This window comes from Ixodes scapularis, unplaced genomic scaffold (assembly GCF_016920785.2).
Source record: "Ixodes scapularis isolate PalLabHiFi unplaced genomic scaffold, ASM1692078v2 PGA_scaffold9__187_contigs__length_104089568, whole genome shotgun sequence".
NCBI classification, from domain to species: domain Eukaryota; kingdom Metazoa; phylum Arthropoda; class Arachnida; order Ixodida; family Ixodidae; genus Ixodes; species Ixodes scapularis.
Window position 1 is genome coordinate 84,470,387 of NW_024609884.1, and position 21,953 is coordinate 84,492,339.

The following is a 21,953-nucleotide window of genomic DNA, read 5'->3' on the forward strand; positions in this document are numbered from 1 at the left end:
TGGGGGATATGGGACCTAGGGCTATCTAGTTTTAATAACTTAAATGTAAATATTTCAGGAAGAGTTGTTACCTCAAAATATGAGATGCATATCTGCCGTATGTCAATTTTTGAAAACTTAGTTTTTTATCACCGAGGACTTCAACTTAAAACAAAATAAAGTAGATAGCCCGATTCCCCAGTAAATTTCAGTTCAGAAACATCTTGATTGTGGTATCAGAATACTTTTACCTTCGAACAAAAGAGTACTTCGTATGAATTTTGCAGCAAAAAGTGGAACTAAGAAAAATGCATTCGAACATTGAACTTCTTTACTTTGTTACTGCCTCGCAATGTGTTGAAAATATTTTATATCAACGTAACTATTTGGCATATGGTTATCAAATTTGGTGTAAGGGTGTATAATAAGTTTATAAAACTAAAAACCTTAAAATTGAAAAATTAATTTTTTTTTAAAAATTTAAAATTTAGGCTTATGTCCCCCCTTAAAGGGGTCATGAAAAGCTTTTCCAACTTTTTCCTGTTTGGCTTTCCTCCTCAACTCATAAATCGCGCATTCCACCAAACGGTTCAAGAAGACGAAAAGAGGGGAGGCCCCTCTTGCTCGGAAGCTGGCTTGTGTACCCGGAGAGAGCCATTGTCCCCCTAGAAGATTAGCCCGTCGCTCAAAATTCAGACAAAAGTTTCTTTCCCTACCCCGTTCACCCCTCAGCTGACAGTGCTGTGGAAGCTACGTGCTCCTTCGGCTAGCCACACTTTTGCCACGTGAGCGTGGCACATGTGGCTGCAGAGAATGAGGTCAGGTGATGAAACGGAGGCGGCTGATTGGTCCGGCAAGCGCGTAGCTTCCACCAGAATGTCAGCTTAGGGGTGAAGGGACTAAATGAGGTCCGGTTTCGTGAGACGTCAGTTTGGACCCGATGACGCGCTTTTGGGACCGCGGATGTATCACAGTGAAAAGACAGAGAGGTTATGAAGGGGAGGAGGTACGAAATAGTCCGCTGTGTTTTCAAATTTTCGCACTGAAAGTCAGGCTTTTGACTTTCTACCTTTTTTCTTTTGGCCCACTGAACGATGTGCCATTAGTAAAATCCCAATCTAAAATGATTTATCCCAACCCAAAAATCGTTTCATGGGCCCTTTAAGACAGGAGCAATGCATTTTCTTTCATTTAACGGACATAATCAGCAATAGAATGGTTGTATGAAAGGAACAGGCAGTCATCCTCTATCTCGAATAAGGTAAAGCAGATTCCAGCTGCACTGAGACCAACCAACCATATAGACATATAGCCTTATAGGTATGTTTCCATGCAGTTACCTTTGGTATGAACCAGGGTTTATACCAGGGCGAAGAAAGAAAACAGATGTCCTTAAAGGAGGACTCGTGTTTTCTCTCTCCAACCTCGTGCGTATAATTTTTGCAAGCTAATTTTGTGTGCAAGCATCAAAATAATTGAATGGTTGATGCCCAAAATCTATATAAAACATTTCTATAGATTTGATTTTATAAAGGTTTGAGTTAGGCCACAATAAAAAAAATTGTAGGGGTGTGCGAATATTGAAATTTTCGAATATGAATTGAAGACTAAGTAATATCAGAAAAAAATAGCTTTGAATATAGAATATGTTTCGAATATGTGTGTATCATTAAGAAATAACAAAAGAAAATATGCAAATATTTTCTTTATAACCTTCAAAACCGAAAATTATGTTAACAAATTCAAGTACATGAAGCTACACCTGACTAGGGAGCATATAAACAATGCAACTGGTAACACAGCTATTGTACCTTGACTAGTAATCATTTGTCAACTGTACATGAAAGCAGGCAAAAGGTCCAACTGATAAGTTTTACAAATTGACAAACTGAAGAGTGTACAAAACTGCACATGTCTAGATAGCAAGTAAAAATGAAACCTGAAATGTTGTTACACAAACAACTGGTAATAAGCTTTATTAAGAAAATAATTAAAATTGCCCTTTACTAGCCAGCAAGTTCGGTATCAGCTGGTAATGCAATTATTGCGAATAATCATGCAAGAAAATAAATTGTTCCAGATGTTCAGTACATAAGTACTCCCTTTTTGCCATGACAACTGCTCCTGCAGCAGAAAATATTAGGTCGCTAGAAAAATAACTGACAATGCAGACTTGGAAAAACGAAAACTAAAACTGCTCCTTTGTCATGAGCTAATACATATGTTTGCACGATTCTAACACACACTTTTTTTTCTCCAAAATCGTTGCCCAAAATTACATCGGCTTTACAATCGAAACCAAAAACTGAATAAGAAAAACGCAACACTCAATATAGATGCTTTACACACGTGCCAGATTACAGCCGCCATTGCTGACCTTCTCTTGCCTTACTGAGATACCGAGCCACTGAAACAGGTGTTGATGAGCTTGCACAAAGGCTAATACTGAGGAGAAGGAAACAATAAAATCTAAAATGGCGATGATCTGCCCTGCTCTGGTAATGATGAAGTGTAGTAAATGGAATAAGAGGAAACAAAAGCTGGAGATCGGTTGTGGCGGCAACCATGCACAGCAGCTGCAAAGAGTCTATAAAGTGGCTAGCCCCATCGCCATCGTGACCGTTTGTTTACATTCCCAATTTTGGTATCCGTATCACACGCATTTTCTTGCGTCTACGGAGATGAGATGAGTCTGCAGTTTTAAGATGGAAAAGCAAAAGAAATTCCACTAGGAGGCTTTATTTAAACGAAAGGCCATCACTCTGGAGGGAAAAGATAACAATGAAGCAGCAATACGTGGTCTCGCAATGCCAGCGACCTGCTTGGAAGACTACCTTCTCAGAGGAGACGGCCGCACACTCGTACAAGAGGAAAAAGTGTGGCTTTTAAAATGCTTTAAAAGAAAGCAAAGATTGTGGACAGCAAAGAACCATCACCGGACTCCGACAACAACGACTAGTGCACGGTGTTTATGTTTGTGTTGGTGTGCGTTTCATAAAATCTGTTCTATGAGGTATGCATTCAACTTTCATTATTTTACCTGCGCGGTAGAATAAGCAGCAATATACTTTTTGATTATCTGGTAGCTAAACCTGCCTGCACATTAGATTTAGGAGCACGTTAGAATCATGCAAACACGGCTGTTCTACGAATAACGTAAACGGTAAAGGTTTATAGGAAAAAGGCTACAATACCTGAAATTTTAAGCGACTAAAGACGGCTTTTAGAGGTACACCATGCGCTTTCCACTTTTCCTCCCTCCCTCTTTTCCCACATCCTCTCCACCTTTTATCTTGCCCAAACACGGCTCCCCTCACAGTTTAGGAGAGGAGAGCACTAACAGGATTATCTTCCCTGCAGAAGACCGAGGTTGTACGTCGGCCTTTAATGAAGCACTGAATGCTCAGGGTATGTTTAGCGCGTGGATTATTCGCTATATGCTTGGATATTCGTACATTGCCCAAATAGTCGGCCATAACTGAATATTCTGAAATTTCCAAATAAGCAATTCTCGAATCAAATATGAATCGAAAAAAAAAAATGTTTGATTCATATTTGAAATCTCGAATATTCGCACACCCCTAAAAAACTGGAATGATTTAGACCGAGGGCTCTCAAACTTTGATTTCGAGGAATGCCCATCTTTCTCGATTGACGATTGAAATCATTATTTAAAATCAACCGGATTCTTTTTTTCCATCCAGTTTACAGTGTATGCTTAAAGAAGTGAGAGCTCATTACACTCAGCTTGCTATAGAAGCCCCTGGGCATTGTGCAGAACGGCCCGTCTTTTCCCTTCGCATCAACGGGGCACAATCCAACAGTGCTCGAGGAAAGTCCTTTGGAAACTGCAACAAACCTGAATTTTCAAGGAGCCGTGGGGACTGGCCGAACGGGAGCTGGTCGGACTGGGGGGATGCATGCCAACGGTCTAACAGAGACGCAGGCCATGCATCAGGAACACTCCACAAGCCAGAAGCACTTTCAGGCAAAACAACACACAGGCACTGCGAGGTACTTCCGTCTAAGCGATCCTTTAAACTCCAGTGCCACAGCAAAGGCCGGAGGAGATTGACTATCTTTCTAAGGAGAAGCACTTGTAAAGGCTGGTAACATTTGACACCATCCAAACAGCCAGACTCGGAGGCGAAGCAGAAACCTAAAGGGGAGGTGCAACGTTTCTTAGTCTTTGGTCAACTGATTGCGGGAATTAGCCTATGTCACCCGTGGATTGAGGAACAGTAAACTGAATTTTCTTGCGTGCACTAGTTTTAATTTAAAACAAATTAAACAAATCGAACTTCGGGATACCCTTCAACTATCACACAGCCTTTCGAATTGCATCCCGGGAGGTATCTCGAGGTTTCCCGTCGAGTTCTGTCTTCAGGGCCCCCTGCGCTCCCTCTCGATTGTCGACTGTACAAGTTCCAATTCAGCTGCAATGGATCACCGCACTTGCTTAAGATCAACGAAGGTTGTAGCGAGTGATCGAGACACTAGACGGTTCGCCATGGAGACAACAGGGACATTAGCAGCAGAAAGGGAATGGTTATGTTCACTTCCGTTACATGGCACCACGAGAACTTGTGTACTCCCCATGACGTGACAACATGGTTCCCATATGATTGCCAGGTGAGCTGCAGATCGGGAAATAATGTGCTTTCTCCATTGCGTTTATGCAGCGAAATCACAGTATTTTCGGGGAAGGTGGCATGTTTTCTCTCAATTCTTTCAAGATAAACAATATAAAATATACAAGCTTAAAATCCTTTCAACATTAAAAACGTTGCACTGCCCCTTTAAAGAGATAACCCGGTTGTTCCAGCTAAAACTGGAGAAATTAAGTTACAGGCAAGAACAAAGGGGCTCGTAAAGCCCAGTTCAGTAATGAGCACAGCACTCTTCTCATGCTAAAGGTTAAATGCATGCTATTTGCAAAGCCATACTAAGACCTTTGTAAGCTTTGCCAACAGCAATAGCAGAAAAACAAATAAATAATTTCCATTACATTTTGCAATGTTGGGTGTAAAATACCACGTACGAAACATAACACATGAGCAACCACTAAAAATAAAAATATAATGTTAACTTTGTAACCTTTTAACTGGCAATGAAAAATGGTGCAAAACAAAATTATTCAAATCTTTTAAAGGAACAGCATAGAGTAAAGCAGTATTCTCACAAGGGAGAAATCTGCGGACGGACATGTCTGACAACAAGAGCCAACGCAACTCACTCCACGGCTCAACCGTTCACACAAATGGTGCTGGTGGAAGGGATGCCGGCGTTAGCGGATGAATTTAGCAGTCACAAAATATCACTCGAAGCATCCATGATCTGCCGCCAAACCAGGGCTTCTACTACCGAAGCCTTTCATCCACACCTCCACCGCATCGCAAGAGCATGATGTTTACAGCATCTGATGAGCACTCACGGGGGAAACCGACAGATTGCTCCCTTGTGCAAATACTACTTTAATAATAAACTAGTTGCGGACTTTACATTTTGCGAATCTTCAAAGTGCTTATTTTTTAACATTCAGCAGGAATGAAATTCCAGAATCGAAATCAACCAAACTGATCTCAAATTAACTAGTCACGGATGCCACGTGTAAGCTACTTCTTGCAAAGCAATTTTTTATGTTTTCAGCAAAAATTAAACCAGCACAAAATGCAAAATAATTTAGACTACTTAATTCAGAAGTGATTACAACTAAATCCCTAGTAAAAAAAAAAAAAAGAGCCATAGCTTGTGATAATCACCTATTCCACAAATAAATTAATGGAATAAAGAAATTTCATTCAGAAGTGTAAATATTGTCAACATAATTCTGATGAAGATATCACTTCACTTACAAGTAACGGCAAATAGATGTCACTTCATGTGAACAGGCCAAACAGATATCACTTCATTTGACCCTCAATCAAGGTACAGTAGGTGGCAGAAATTTCCTTTTTTTCAGAAACCTTTTTTGTACCAAGACGGTTTTGTCGGGTCTGGCGGAGTCAGAAACACATTTTCAGAGTGCACAGAAGAACACTTTACTTCCCTGCATGATAAAATTGTATAAAAAACGTGAAAGTTGTTGCACGCTTTTAGAAGTAGTCTTCCGTACCACCCTTTTGAAGTGCACTAGAACCCTGCAACATTAGGAGCAAAGCTACATAGCGCAGAACTTGCCACAGCAATTAATAATTTTCTTTCACCCTCACTGCACACAATCCAAATTGTGGCGAGGGTTGCCATAGGTTCAAGGAACAACCGAGCGACGCTTCAAAACCATTTTGCCCGGAGTTCACGACGCAACCCCACTCACAGTTGACGCCTCGCATGCGGCAGGAAGACGGCAAGGAGAGAAAAGGTCGGCCCTTTGAAACACTCACCGGTTCTTCCGTCGACGCATCTTTCTTCGAGTCATTCAACTTGCCGTCCTCAGTCTTACCATCGGGCCCAGGTCCGCACCGTGGGTGCCAAATGGCTCCTCCTAAAAGACAAAATTGAAGCTCCACAACGTCTGCCTACCACACTTCTCACTCGGCCAAAAAACGTAGCGCAGCCTTAGGCTAAGGCTACGCTACATTGCTAAGGCCCTTAGCTTCTGACGTGCCATAAGTAGGGTTCCGTGTTTTCGGGGTTTATTGTTCTTCAAATTCTGGCTTTTTTTTTTTTTCTCCTTTTCTTTTAGATTTGGTGTTTTGTGGTATAAATTTTTGGTTCGAGAGGAAAAACTAGTGGTTTGTGGGGAGTTATGTTAAAGGAAATAGGACACGCGTGGGCATGGGGTTCTCCAACTCCCAGGAAACTTATGCGTGACCCGATAACTTGGAAGACGTCCCCACCTTGAAAAGAAAAAGAAACGAGATAAGATATGTAAAAGACAAGAGTGTTGTTAAAGACCAACGTACAACCTCGGTTTTCTGCAGGGAAGATAATCCACTTGGCGCATCCCCTCTCCTAAGCTGAGAGGGGATCCAAGTTGGGGCAAGGTAAAAAGTGGAGAGGATATAGAAAAGGAGGAGGCGGGCAAAAGTGGAAAGCGCGAAGTGTACGCCGGCCTTTAAGGGTACTGAATATGAGGAAGGGACAAAGAGATGAACAACGACGACAAACAACAACTTCCAAATAGCAAAAAACATTTATTAACCCGAAGTCTGTATGTATAGGGTAGAGGGAGAGAAAATGTGTGGTTCCAAGGCAAGAAGAAGCTTCGCAGAGACAACACTGGGGGCTGTATTCCGGGTCAACACCGAATCATGCAGTAGACAAAAAATTTTGTCTGTGACGTTTGCGGTATTTTTTTTATTCCAGGACTGCTTTAATTTGGGCTTTCTGGTTATGCCCGATCTTAATCAAGCTGGCTCGGGGATTGAGTTTCGGGGTTCATTGGTATTTACCAAAAACATGGAACCCTGGCCACAAGAAAACTAAACAACACAACAGAAAGAAAAGAGTCTTTCTGTTCATCGTGGCTTCCCTAAATTGCTTAACCTTTCTTTATTCCCCATCCTCAACCTCTGATTAATTTCCACAACCTAGCTAAGAGGTTGAAGAGGCAACTTTTCAAATAAAGTGAGCGTCTGTGCGGGGTGGACCATACCTTGCAGGTACATCTCCTCGCCGTCTCCAAAGGGGTCGCCACATTTGGAGCACCGGGCACAGGTTGGATGAAAGTGGTGGTTATCTCCAGCCTGCAACACCAACAAAATGCTATCACGCAAGCAGGCACTTTATATCGAGAAACCTTTCCTGCCAAAAGCGTAACTAAGTTACTGAGTCGTTCAAGTCAGGAATCACTTACAAGGGTCGTGTGAAGGTCAGAGTAAACAAGAGGAAACTTCGAACTCGGCATAAATATATGTATAGGATGAATGAATGAAACATGTCTTTATTAAGCTTGAAAAAAATATATATACATGACCTCGTTACTTGCCATGCACACAGATCTAAATGTTGCAAAAACAGATATGGCACAGTGCTACATGAAAAGCATAATCAAAGGGCTTGGAGCAAGGCGGGTGTGCTTTACAGCAAAGAAATTTCACAATTTTATGCTTAACCTCCTTTTACAGGCATCCATTCCTTAAAAAGGCAATTACATTGAGCCTCTTTCCCTTCTCAGATGAATGTGCATACACTGTTTTATCGTAGCTTGGAAAATGGCGAAAGCTATGGCCCCAGCAAAGAAATTGGAGCGTCGGCACGTGACAATACACTGTCGGCGTGCGCTTTTCCTGTAGAGAAGTGTTACGTGCCTCGCTCTGTTGCTGTGATTGGCTCAGGGTCCCGTAGCATTCACTTTTTGCCAAGTTACGCTGAAACAGAGGACTATATCTTTGGTAGAACTGGATCTTCATGGGATCATTTCACATTTCTATCTATCACAGCTTTGGAGATTTTGAGGGATGGTAGGCCCATCTTGCTCCCCCGACCCTACAATTAAGAATTTACATTTAAAGAACATCCAAACGGCTGACCTCACCAGCACTTCCCAATTTTCAAACTGGGTTGTTAGGACAATTCAAACTGCAGTATGTTTTCTGAACCTAGACAAAAATGAAGTCCAGCAGCATCCTGTACTGTAAACTATACAAAGGCGCTCGTGGACATAGAACGAGATTAACGCACACCATTTCGCTTCTTTTTTTTTTTTTTTTTTCTTTTTTTACTTAACTGCTTGTTGGTAGTTCTGTTCCAGTGATATTGGGCACCTAAAGACAAACTCAATAAAGGAGTTGTGCAGTTACGTGCACAGGACAAGTTTGTTCAAATAGAACCAGCCGAAGAAAAATTGCCTACCTGTAAAACTTTGCCAGCGATGAATCGGTCGCAATGTGCACACTTGACGCCAAACTGCTTCTGATAGTCTTTTTCACAATAAGGTTGTCCCTCCCTGTGCAGGCAGAAAAGACAAAAGCTTGAAAAAGAAGCACAGAATGCAAGGGCACTAGGAACTTAAAACGGCCAGACTTGCCTGCCCATATATTCGCCGTGCAGCACGACGCTACAGCTCGTACACTTGAAGCACCAGATGTGCCACTGCTTTTCCAGCGCTATCAACGCCTGCCCTTCCCGCAAATCGTCCGCACAGCCGGCACACTCTGGAAATTTTGAGACAAGACCATGGCACCGACAAAGCTCATTTACCAGATTGAAAATGCGAAAATTAGAATGCGCCGTGCACCACATCCTCGCGAGATTTGAAATTGAGAACCCAATGTTTTTCTGCGCAACTTTTAGTTTAGCAGGTCTCCACTTAGATTTACATACATGTGGGGAATGAGTTATTGAATGTGCCTGCTACACAAGAACAAAAATAGCACATACACCAGAAAATAAGGCCCTGCGAGCGCATAAATGAGTGGAAGCTACGAATAAGATTGAATTAATTTGAACAATACCATGACTTGCTGAATATGAGAGAAAAAAAAATCGGCTCTTCCTGGCACTTTCCAAAGGCGTTCTAAATGCACAGCATTTATAGGACCTCTTCGCACTCCTCCTTCGCAAGCTCAGTAAGGAGGCCACTCAGCAGCACGTTTTGAGGGTTCTGCTAATATATAAAGCCATAACAGTGTCACGTGACGTCATGGTTTCACGTGAGACACAAAGTCACGGGACATCACAGTGTCATGTGACGTAACAATATCACGTGTCATCATGCAAGACTGTGACATCGTCGAGGCTACATGCCACCGACACAAAATCCCAGAGGCTGACCCTATAAACAGTTTGCATTTAAAACGCCTCGAACCCTAAGGGTCCCCTCGATGAATGACAATGCCCATACTCCTTCCTGAGCTTGCAGTTTAACTTGGCCACCCTCTGATCAGGTTGACAGGCAGTCTCGTATGGCCCTCTTGGCACAAATTAGTGCTCCCGCCAGCATTGTCTAAAACACAATGTGCAATGTGTTGAGGTCTCACAAGGACATAGCTCATGTACGTGAGAATGGTGCTGGCTATACCACAATGGTAAAAGAGTGCTGTCATGTTCCACTCACTGATGGTCCCATTCACTGGGGACTCCTCCATTGGCTGGGACGTCACAATGGGTATCTGAATGCACTTTGAACAAAGGCACTCTTTTCCAGTGTAGGTCACTTTTTCACCAGACGGAAACTGCTGCCTGCAAAAAACATTCCAACCAGAACCGTATTAGAGGAAACAGCGTCAATAGGTACACCAAGGAGACGTGAGATTTGAGTACTATTTGACCGCCGACAAGAACAATTCTGACTGACGTGGCTGCCCAGCCTACACCAATTTCTCAACTGCAGTTTACACAAAGCAACATACATGTGCTGAAGACTGCTGTTTCAGTTTGAAATTCTGAGGGTCATGACCAAAATCAACAAACGCCCCCAATGCTGCAGCTCAGACCCAAAGGCCACCGTCACAGGCTAAACAACTTCCTGATGCTAGCTAAGTCTAGCTTTATTTGTTTCTAAGCATATTTATTTGCCCATGTTAAGGGTGCCCCAGCTGCCAATTTCAAAACCACTGCCCGTGGAAAATGTTCGAGTTGCGCAACTTCCAAGCAAAAACTGCGATTCCTTTCAACTTTCTTTCCTTAAAAGGAGAAGACTGCAAGCAAGCTTTTCTTTGGAAAAAGTGCTGGGATTTTTTTATGCTTCATTTTTTAGAGAATGTGCAATATTTGCTCAAAATTAAGAATGTCATAATTCAGATTTCCTCTTTCTCCAGGAAAGACACATTTTTCTAGCCACTAAACTGAACTGCAGTCAGTCAGTTTGCTCATTCAAGGGCTCTGAAATTCGAAAATAAAAACAATTGGCTGATACACCTTTTTAAACTACTAAACAACTTCTCCATTTGTAGAAACACTGGCTCTCTACTGTTTCTCAGGGTTGGGCATGCAGCATGGAAACCATACCACAAGAATGAGGGCAAATTTAAACAAACCGAGGTACTCTAACGTGCAACCAAAATCTCAGTTATTGTGGCCCACACCATAATAAACCTCCGTCTAATTGAGGGGACTGCGGTCAAGATTCGAACCAGCCAAGTGAGGTTCATCGGATCCAATAAGAAGGCTAGTGTTCATTATCATTCGCAGTCATCAAGCTGATCATCTGGCATTCAACAAGTCATCGCCAAACTGAACATGCCATGAATGAATCATGGTTAACACAATTCAAATCCAGCACAATTATCCTAGTACTAATACATTTATTAACCAAATGGTTTGGTCGGATGCGGTCTGATAAACACGATATGCATGACTACCAGTTTTTGTTCTTGATAAAAGAGACAAAGCAGTCTAGCTTGGTTTTAATCATAATGGAATTCCATGACAGTTGCATGATGTTATACAATAGTTTTGCCCACACGTCCGTCTATAAGGGGTTAGGACAAATGGAGGATGGGGCATTTTGGGTCACATTCCAAACGTGTGCTTCCATCACGTTTTTGTGAATGTGCACATCTCTTCTAGAAAACAGCCTTTTCTCAATTATGTTTCCCTTTTCTTATTTTTACAAACTTAACAGGAGTCAAAATACAGACAATACCGTTCTTCAGCATTACAATGTGACTGGTGTGCAGAAATAAGATGTTTCGAATGGTTCTTTTGTTGTCAAACAATGTTTTCCAAAAACTTATTATTAGTCAAATATGAAAGAATTCCAAAAACTCTGCACCTCAACTAGCAAACTGAAATTTGTTTGAAGATATATTTCAGTAGTTACACCTGGCCTTATAAAAACAAACGACCTTCATTTGACTTTTGTATGAAGACAGCTGCACTTGGAAACTTGCCCAAATATGGTTTCAAATATGGTAACTGACTTCCTCGATAAAAATAACTTAATAACCGAGTTTCAACATGGATTTCGAAAGGGCTATTCAACAGTGACACAGCTAGTTACCACGGAGCACGAATTTGCCTCCACTTTGGATAAATCTGGTCAGATAGATGCCGTATTCATAGACTTCAGCAAAGCATTTGACAGAGTGCCACATGGTAAAGTGCTTTTTAAATTGGAAAGTATTGGTCTTGACTCAGCCATCATTAAATGGATCGGATCCTATCTACATGGTCGTAGACAGTATGTCGAGGTTGGTTCTGGTTGCTCAGAGATGCTTGATGTGACTTCCGGTGTACCCCAGGGAAGTGTCCTTGGGCCACTATTGTTCTTGATATACGTCAATGATATTGTTTCTGTTGTGGACCCAGGAGTGAACATTCGTTTATTTGCGGACGATTGTGTATTGTTCAAAGATGTTTTGTGTACTAATGACCAACTCGCACTTAACTCAAGCTTAAACTCTATACAAGACTGGTGCTACCAATGGAAAATGAAATTGAATCTCGAGAAAACTGTCTTTCTTAGAATCACAAACAAAAAGAAGTACCTCTCCTTTCAGTACAAAATAAAAGATTATAACGTCTCTGAGGTAGACCATTACAAGTATCTAGGGCTGACAATTGATAGGCATTTGGGCTGGTCAAAACACATAGACAACATTACATCTGCTGCTTTTAGAAAGCTAGGCCTCATTAGACACAAGTTGAAAAATACACCCCCTAACGTAAAATTGTTAGCGTTCAACACGCTTGTGAGACCTAAACTGGAATACGCCAGCGTTGTATGGGAGCCCTTTACCAAAAAAGACATAAATAAATTGGAAAGGGTTCAAAGACGGGCAGTCAGATTCATTTACGATAAGTTCAAGCGATCAGATTCTCCCTCCTCTCTAATGCAGATAAACAAAATTGAATTGTTGCAGGAACGAAGGCAAATAGCAAGGCTAAAGTTTCTGTTTCTTCTTGCAAATGATAAGCTATCTATTAATCGCCACGCATATCTAAAACCTATTGCTACGAGACAGACCAGACATCACCAACCACATTCACTGACTCCGTACTTTGCTCGCACCAATCTTTTCAAATTTTCCTTTTTTCCAAGAACAATCAATGACTGGAATTCTCTGCCCACTGAGTCACTTCCTTCTTCCTACCTCATGACCGTATAGGTTTTTACTGGTAATGTGTATCTTGCTCTTGGAGGCTTCTTGTCCTGTATTTTTGCATTTGTTATTTACTGTATATTTTAACCTAGTGGCCTTTTTTGATATCTTTTGTTGAAGACTGTTTTTTGTCGTGTATTTTACGATCTGTATTCACTCCTGCTTGGACCATTTAGGTCCGCAGTATGTCATAAATAAAAAATTAAAAAAAAAGTCAAGCTGATCTATAGAGCACAGAGTGCCGGGCAAAATTAGACAGAACCAGCAATTTGGGTCTGAGCCACTTTGGCAGCAGCTCTTGAGTTCAGTGTCAATTTGCAACAAAAAAATCAAAGTTGAAGGTAATCTCACATTTCAAATGGTGACATACACCTGGGATAGTGCAGACCTTGGCTTGCGGCACACAGAAACCCGTCTACCTGTTTACGCTCACAACAGACCCTTCACAAAAACTAGAGAGTGACAAGGTGCCCATTTCTCTGTACCCTTGAGAGATATTTGAGACTGTAAGTGCCGCCTTTTCATAATAACCAAGCTTTTGACAGTGCACCGCATACCTCTTCGTCTGATAAGGAGGTACATACCGACATCTAGCGCAGACAAAGCATTTCTGGTGGTATGTATTGCCCAAGGCAGTGACAACTTCACCCTCCACAAACTGCCCGCAGCCAGCACACTTGGTGCCAAACATCTTTTGGTAGTCGCCAGTGCAGTAATATTTGCCATCTTTGAAGAAGAATCCTCCCTGAGCCAAAGAACTTGTGCACACTGAAAGTAGAATGAAAACAACATATTTGCATCAAGATACAGCTAGATTGAGTACAACATCCTTTGAAGGAAGCATGCGCATATACTTTCTTGTGCAGTACACAAAGAACCAATCAGTATAATCTATAATAAGAAGAACAAGAATAAGAAGGCAGAGAATGTTCAGACTCAAAACAGTGACTCAATCAAGGACTCTGAGCATGCCGTCAGCACACTCAGAATCCCATCACAGCCCGCATTCTGGGGCCCAAATGTCCTCTGTACTGTATGATTAGTTGGCCTCTTTTTGAAAACCACAATGATTGGTTAACATTGCCAATCATCAGCCAAGTATGAATAGCAGATTTTGAGTTCCAAATTCGAAGCAAGGAGTGGTTCTGAATCGAATATCTAATAGTTTCTCAAAGTCTTCCACTACTGTGCACTATGCTTCAACATAAATTTAGCTGAAGTTGTGAAGGTTGTTTCCAACCTTCCACTTGTGCACTTCTAAGTTCAGTTAATTTTAAGATAACCATATGAACCGTGGCATGTAAATGAGAGATTTGTCACAGCCAGCCTAATCAAGGGGATTTATAGATCTGCTTGCTATATGCAAATATTTTTTCTTCGATTTCAAATTTGAGGCAAAAAAAACAACACGAATGATGAATGCGGGCTGTCAAGACATCGCTACCTAACATGCTCTTGCATAATTGCGTCAGGTTAGCCCCGTTAAGTGTGCTTCTCACCGAGCACCAGTGCACTGCGAGGAGACAATACCCGTGAAGCTAGCTTCGTTGGGTGCGCTTCTCACCGAGCACCTGTGCACTGCGGGGAAGCAACACCCGCAGAGCCCACGAGCTCCGTAGGTACTGCTTCCCCGCAGTGCACAGGTGCTCGGTGAGAAGTGCACTTAACAGGACTAACCCGCCACGATCAACACCTTGAAAAGTATGAACATTGCAGTTCACCTCGAAGCAAATATCAAATAGTGTATTACTCGAAACTACTATTCTAAGATTCAAATATTCGCACAACACTGCCAGTCATTATCATATTGCAACAAAATGTGGCACAAAAAAGAAAAACACAGGTGCCATAGCCTCGGGCTTAATATTTAAGACTTGCATGAGGTCACCTGAGTTCCAAACATTTCTGTGATGATTGGCTCTTAGCACGTTGAGCGAAAAAATAGTGTTTGTGGGCATTGTTCATAAAAAGAGTATGTATAACTAGATTCAAGTAAGAATATCTGTAAGCCCAATCTGCTTTCAAATAGGGCCTTGATGCATGTGTGCCTGCGATCACAAAAGGAATGTTACTGCAACATCTTCTCCAGTCATAAAGAAAAAATTAAAAGTGCATGTGATTTCCTCAACTTGGTCTTTGCTTGCCAGTGCACCTTCAGCGAATGTTAGCTATATTCTTGTAAATGGATTTGCACTAAAGTTTTTGACATTTCACTAATTAAAACTATGCTTCCTGTAACTGTAGGGAATTAGTGCTCCTTTTTTTTAATTAAGTAATTAATTTAGTAATATGATTAGCCTTAAAATATTTGGTGAACTTCATGAAATTATGGTGTTTCAGTCATTTTTAAAAAAGAAATCACTTTAAAAGTTATTAGTTCTAAAAGTAGCAACAAGCTCAATTAACAGTTATTGTCCCCTATAAATTCTGTAAGAGATATTCACGATAAAATTAACTGAATGAATTCACTCAGAAAATACATAGTAATACGGACCTAAACACCCAAACAGATGCCGTAGTTTTAGATTTCTCTGAAGCATTCGACAGTGTGTCAAACTGTTATCTAATATCTGAACTTTCCTCGCTTCACAATGACAACTTAGCCCCTTCCCTGACCTGCAACTTTCCCTCCCCAAGGCAGCAGCCGAGAGCAATGGTTGTAGTTTTTAATTCTATGCTTACTGCTGTAACCTCTGGTGTGCCACATGGAACTGTCCTCGGCTCTCTTATATTCCTAACCTATATTAACAATCATCCCCAGTGAAGAACATCATATGTGCATTGTTTGGGCAATGACTGTGTAGTATACAGAAAGATCACCAGTCATGTCGACCACTTGCGCCTTCAAAACGATATTGGCCAGGTAATTCATTGATGCTACAAATGGTGAACTGAGAACTTTTTCTTTGGCTGCCAAACCAGAGCCGTAATGCCACATATGGAGATCAGGCGATCAAAAGTCGCCGCAACAAGAGGAAGAGCACTTTGCCACATCACTAGCGGGCATGAAAGCTATTAACAGTGAGAACCCACCACCTCTCTCCGCTGGATATTATAAGGTCAATAATCCGAAGACGCTTTAAGTGGCATCATAGCACCCACAATAGCAATTCTAATATAAAATTCAATCAATTTCCACACCACAATGTTGCTGCAGTCTCTTGTCAATGCTCGATGCTGATGCGAGAATTTTACAGCGAAGCTGTATATGGCTAGGGTTCCATGCACTTTTGGTATCCGTGTGCAGAAACAAAATCGCATGTAAAAGCGCTCCATTGTATGAAAATGCACATACGCCCCGTCACCTCGATATGCATTTTGATAAGAAAAGACATTGAAACGTGTGATAATGAAGATACATCCGAGAACAATGGGCCTTCTCCCGCTCGAGTTGGGCGACGTCACAAAGCAGCAGCTTTTATATATGTAAAGCATTATATGTATAGATTTAACTTTAGCAAAGAATCTCACCAAAGTTGTAATGGAACCCATTAGTGTATAGCATAGTGATCACAAAGCAATCATCACTACCGTTTCAAAATGATGTACAGCTGCAACGGAAAAAGAGTAGCACAAGTGACCGACGACCGAAGCGGCAAAATCGCGACACGCGGCGCTATTGTTCCCGAGCGCGCCGATAGAGAGAGTGCCAGTCACGTTCCATGTCTCAACGGAGGGGTGGCCGGCAAAAAACAGCCCATCCTAAAGCCCTCATTTTAACAGCTATCTTATCTCTCAATTTTCTGCCGGCCACCCCCGCGTTGAGACATGCAACATGACTGGCACTCTCGCTATTGGCACGCTTGGGAACAAGAGCGCCGCGTGTCGCAATTTTGCCGCTCCGGTCATCGGTCACTTGTGCTACTCTTTTACCGTTGGAGCTGTATATTGGGTACTGTAAATGAACATTTGGTGAAGTGCTTTTGTGTGTCTCTTGGTGAATCATTTGTAGTGGTGCTCTTCAGCTTCACTCGACAACCACCTTCACAAAAGTGGAATGGCTCACAATTTTCTTCTTTTTTTTTTTTTGCAATGATTCACACAAACTATAATTTAGGAATAAATTGAAAATGCAAATGATTGTTGCAGTCACCTTAAGAGTTGACCAAGAAGCCAGCATCCAGCAAGTTCTTTTGAGTTCTGGCCCCAAGACAGCAGTTTGATGCTTACAGTATCTTTTTTTTTTTTTTTTTTTTTCTTCACTAGCTCTTTAGCATTACACGGACTATGGCAATTTGTGGCCTGTTTATAAGCGAGACTTGTACGCCTTTTTTCACAGCGGGTCACATAAATCAGTCCTTACAAACAGCAGAAACTGCCCAATGGATCACAAAGCACAGAAAGTATTTTGTCCCAAAAATTCTACTTTCACTTTATTCTGGATGTATGAAACAAGCTGCATATTAAGCATACACAGCATTTTGATGCAAGAATCAGATCTGATTCATCATTCACTAGGCTTCGTCTAATGTCCCAGTCATTGGCTATGAGTGTGCTCTGCAGAAAAGGAGGCAATGCTATAGGTCATTTGTTTAACCCTGCATATGGGTGATTTCACCTGAAGTCAATCAAAATTTTAATTCTGACAAAAAAAAATATAGATTATGTTTTGAGGGCACATCTAACATAAATGATAGCGCAAATTATCAGCTGGGCAGATTCTTCGTTTTCCAGTTATGATTTATTTAAAGGGGCATTGCAAAAATTTTAACGCAGAAAGAATTTGCAGCTTGTATTTTTACATTGTTTATCTTGGCAGAAGTGAGAGAAAATGTGCCACCTTCCCCAAAATATACTGTGATTCCGCTGCGTAATAGCAAAAGAAAAAAACATAATTTTTCTCGATCTGCAGCTGCATATGGCTGCAGAACCACTGTGTGACATCATTTGGAGTGGACAAGTTTTCGTAGCAGCATCTAGTGGAAGTCAACAAAACCATATACTCTCCGTCACCGCCCTTCCCATCTTTCCAGTGCGAACTGCCTTTTGTCTCGATCGCTCCCCGCGACCTTCAACGATGTTAAGCAGGTGCGGTGCTCTATTGTAGCGGAACCGGACCTTGAAAAGTTGGCAATCGCAGAGGGAGGGCTGGGGGCCCCAAAGATAGAATCGAACGTGGTCGAGCAACCACATTTGGTTTTAATTAACGAATTTTAATTTGAACATGAAATATTGAATTAATATGCTATTAAAATAACTAATTTTGAGCTTTCTGGTAATATCAAGGACCCTCAAACATCTTATATAGATCATACGCATGAACTTGCCAAACTTTGCCAATAATCATTAAAAAAAAGATTTTTCCACATTTTTGTTTTTAACATTTTTAACATACAACATCTTGTTTAAAATTAATTTAGCATAATGAAATCTATTTTGAGGGTGTCAGAGAAGAGTCCAAGTGCAATATCTTGAGAATTGATAAAATAGTGAGCGGTCAAACATTCCATCCCCAACAGGCAGGAAGTGAGACAGTTCCCGCCTCGGTCGCTTCCATTGTCCAAACCTTGATAACAAAAATCCGCCAGCACTCCGGCTACTTTTATTCAATAAACGCACCAAAAACATTTTTTTTTTGTCAAAATGAAAACTAAAAAAACAATATAAAAAAAAGGAAATTTGAAATGAAAATATACCTTAGAAATAATTTTATCAACTGCGGTGGACATCGCGGCACGACTAATTGCTTCTTGGATCTTCCTTTAAGCTCGCATATCTCAATTAGACATTTGCAGCAGCCCCCAGCGTTGGCATGGGTAGAATAGAGAGAATAATTTCCTACTTCTAGTTATGAGAGAAATTTATGTTTTGAAGGCAGTACGGTAGCAAAGGTGCAAAAGAGCAAAGGAAGACCCGCCTCGAAGAGATGTCGGAGGCTGCTGCGGGAGCAGATGGCAAGTGATTGCATTTCAATGGGGCAGCGGCAAATTATCTCTAGGTCACCTGTTCTGAGAAAAGATACGTCAAACTGTGATGCGCCTTTGGGGCGGGCCAGTTGGACAGCCCAAATGTGCCACAAAAATCTCAAAGAATAATTTTGTTTTCTAAACTCTAGAAGCTGCCCCCAGCCCATGTTGGAAAAAAAACTGCAAATCTCACATTGTAAAAAAAAAAAAAAATCTATTAAATAAAATGAGTTAAACAATTATTTGGTGAAGGTGAAGGTTCATAGGTCACTATTTAAACCTTTACACTAGTGCCCCAACGACCGTACGTTGTGGTTAATAATTCAGTATTTTCAGTCTTTGATTAGACACCATGTATACTACTTTTCCTACGTGGCATCGTTTACTTGCCATAAAAACTCACCAGCACACTTGAAGCAATCGACGTGGAAGTAGCGATCCTGGACACGCAATGCGTTTCCCGAGCATTTTTTCTTGCACAATTCGCACAAAACTTTCCCTGCGAAAGAAATAAACAAACAACATTTAATCCCGTGACGACTCGGCTAATAAAAAGGTTGAAGAACAAACTATATCTCTCCAATAATTATTGTCAAATTAAAAAAAAAACAATACTACATCAGTACAAATGCATAAACCGCACCGCCATTTGCCCAGACATCTATCTACATGCATCGGCACAGAGTAACCATTTTTCTTTTATTACTACACGTGTATTAAAAAGTTCAAAAGAAAACTAAAAAAGAGAGAATGCCCTGCTCATGGTCATTCTATTTATGGACACACATCTGATGTCCCAAATTATAACAGGGAAAAGTTTTTTTTTTTTTTTTTTTTTAACTTTTATTTATGTTTTTGAGGAAGCAGAAATTTGTGATCCCAAACTTTCAACAGCATCAAAAACTTTTAAGTGGCTCAATACACCGTGGACATTCCACTTCACAACACATGAAGGAAACTGGACTGTATATGAAATGAGCCAAGTCTGCTGCACACATGCAGCTGAAATGACAGCACACTTAAATTTGTAGAAGCATGAGCTCCATGCTTCAGAAAGCAGCTGCACGAACACTCACAAAGCAGAAGCGCCTACCAAAGCTACCCACTCATGTTTGTATACCTTGCTGCAGTGCATGTTAGGGTTTATACAAGTTTGCGATGCTTGGACCCCAAATCTCGCCCCTCAAGCAGTGGCAGTGCTAAGTACTTTTTTTAAAGTATAGAACAATACTGTAGCACCTCTAACTTTGTTATATTTTTCGAGTAACTGGCACAAAATGCTCCAAGCATGCACAGGAGCAGTCCTACAGGGTGTTTCTCGGAATGTGGGCCAAATCGCTGCTGCGAAAAGTATGTATTGCACAGAAAAGGTTGATGCCTTACGGGTTTTTGCCCAAGTCCCGTTTTAGGAAAATTATAATTGCTTGGTATAATTATATCTTAATCATTTTCAAGCAATTAACTTCATACTTTGTAAATTTAAAGGTATGGTTTCAATTAGAAACTTCTTAGAAACCAGTAAATCAATGCACTTTACGAAAATGTAAAGCATGCAAAGTATTTTACAGCATTCCAAAAAAAGAAACGCTCAATTTGGACGCGTGTAGTCTTTAAAAGCTCTATAAAGTGCCTCGTATTGAGCATCTGAAACCTCCGGAATGCCGCGGAAGCTGTTGTAAGTTTCGGTTTCCCAGCAATACACACAGAGTATGCAACTAATGTGTGCTGCCACGCATTCTTAGCATGATGGAGGTGAACCAAAGAATCGAAACGTACTCTTGCAATGTAATTCGAACCTCACAGCGCTCCTTTTCGTTGGCACATAATTTCTTCTCTTACGTGGAAGGCAAGGCGGTAGTTGCACGATTTGGCTCACGGGTAGCAGGACCGCTTGCACAAAGACTTTATGGTTTTTCTTGGAAAAACCATAAAACGCTGGGCATGCCTTACATTTTTGTGAAGTGTGCTGATTTAACAGTTCTCGATGATACACAGATTGTTTCCAACTGAAACCATACTTTCAAATTACAAATTAAAAGGTTAATTACTCGTAAATAATTAAGGACCTAATTAACCAAATGCTATTAAGTTTCTAAACAGGCCCTTTGGCACAGATCAATGATATCAGCCTTTTTAATTATCATGCATACTTTTTGCAGCAAGCAATTTAGGCTGCGCTCTAAGGAACACGCAATGCTTCAAGCATGGACATTTATTTACCCCATGCACTGTTCAACGTTTATGGATAAACTGCCTCACAATGCACTACAAGCAGCGAGTCGAATTAAAAGGGGGTGAGACTGAACGTTTTCCGCCACCGGAAAATGAACGGCAGGATATTGGCCATCACAGCTCTTCGGAAGCAATCACAAAGTAACTTCGGAAATTTCTTTTTTAATAACAAAGGTATTCTTAAAAGAAAATGCTCACACAGTCAAGTATTTTGCTTTCTTCTAACCATAAAAAATGGCATCTCTAATATCAGGATTATTGAAAGCCGAGCGTGTTGGTAAAGTTCATATACACACGAAAGAATTAACACATAGAACACATAGGTCCTACGTGCTTAGTATCAGAATTTAACACCTCCAAAAAAATTAACTTGCGTTAAACTTTTTTTTCTTGGGGTTAGGTTAGCCATTAGCTTAGCCCCAGGGCTATTTGGGGGCCACTAGAAGAGATGAAACTGATTAATTAGAGAGCTAAAAAGTTTTGACAAACTTGTACAATTTTCAGTTTTTTGGGATGTACAATTTTCAGTTTTCTGTAAATGGAGAATTGACTCCTCATTAAAAATTTTGCAGTGGGTGCTAGTGGACGAGTGAAATGTGCGCTTTGGAAAGAAAAAATAAATATGGCGACTATTTTCAATATGCATCGAGTACGAGCCATGAACAAACCTTCAAATAGCAAGAAAACAATGCCGCAAAATATTATCGGGACCTTTTTGTCTTGGGCATATGCAAGATCCCCAGAGCAACAAGGCCCCGCGGGCACGTCAGCTGTCGCCAAATGTCGCGCCACCGCCGACTTCGGTGGGAAACGGCCCAGGCGCGGGGGGTGCGCCAGCGCCGGGGGT

At 41.2% G+C, this 21,953-nt stretch overlaps 1 protein-coding gene across 1 annotated transcript in view; it reads right to left on the reverse strand.

Moving 5' to 3' along the window:
- Positions 1-19,368, reverse strand: part of LOC8034830 (actin-binding LIM protein 3) — a 59,203-nt gene extending 39,835 nt beyond the window's left edge. Inside the window, exons 1-7 of the mRNA XM_040505278.2 lie at positions 19,278-19,368; positions 13,553-13,736; positions 9,980-10,104; positions 8,951-9,077; positions 8,776-8,869; positions 7,577-7,667; positions 6,363-6,463 (exon numbers count right to left, since the gene is read on the reverse strand). Of these exons, the coding sequence (XP_040361212.1) occupies positions 6,363-6,463; positions 7,577-7,667; positions 8,776-8,869; positions 8,951-9,077; positions 9,980-10,104; positions 13,553-13,659 (645 nt within the window). The 5' untranslated portion in view covers positions 13,660-13,736; positions 19,278-19,368. The remainder of the gene's footprint in view (positions 1-6,362; positions 6,464-7,576; positions 7,668-8,775; positions 8,870-8,950; positions 9,078-9,979; positions 10,105-13,552; positions 13,737-19,277) is intronic.
- Between the last annotated feature and the right edge of the window lie 2,585 nt (positions 19,369-21,953).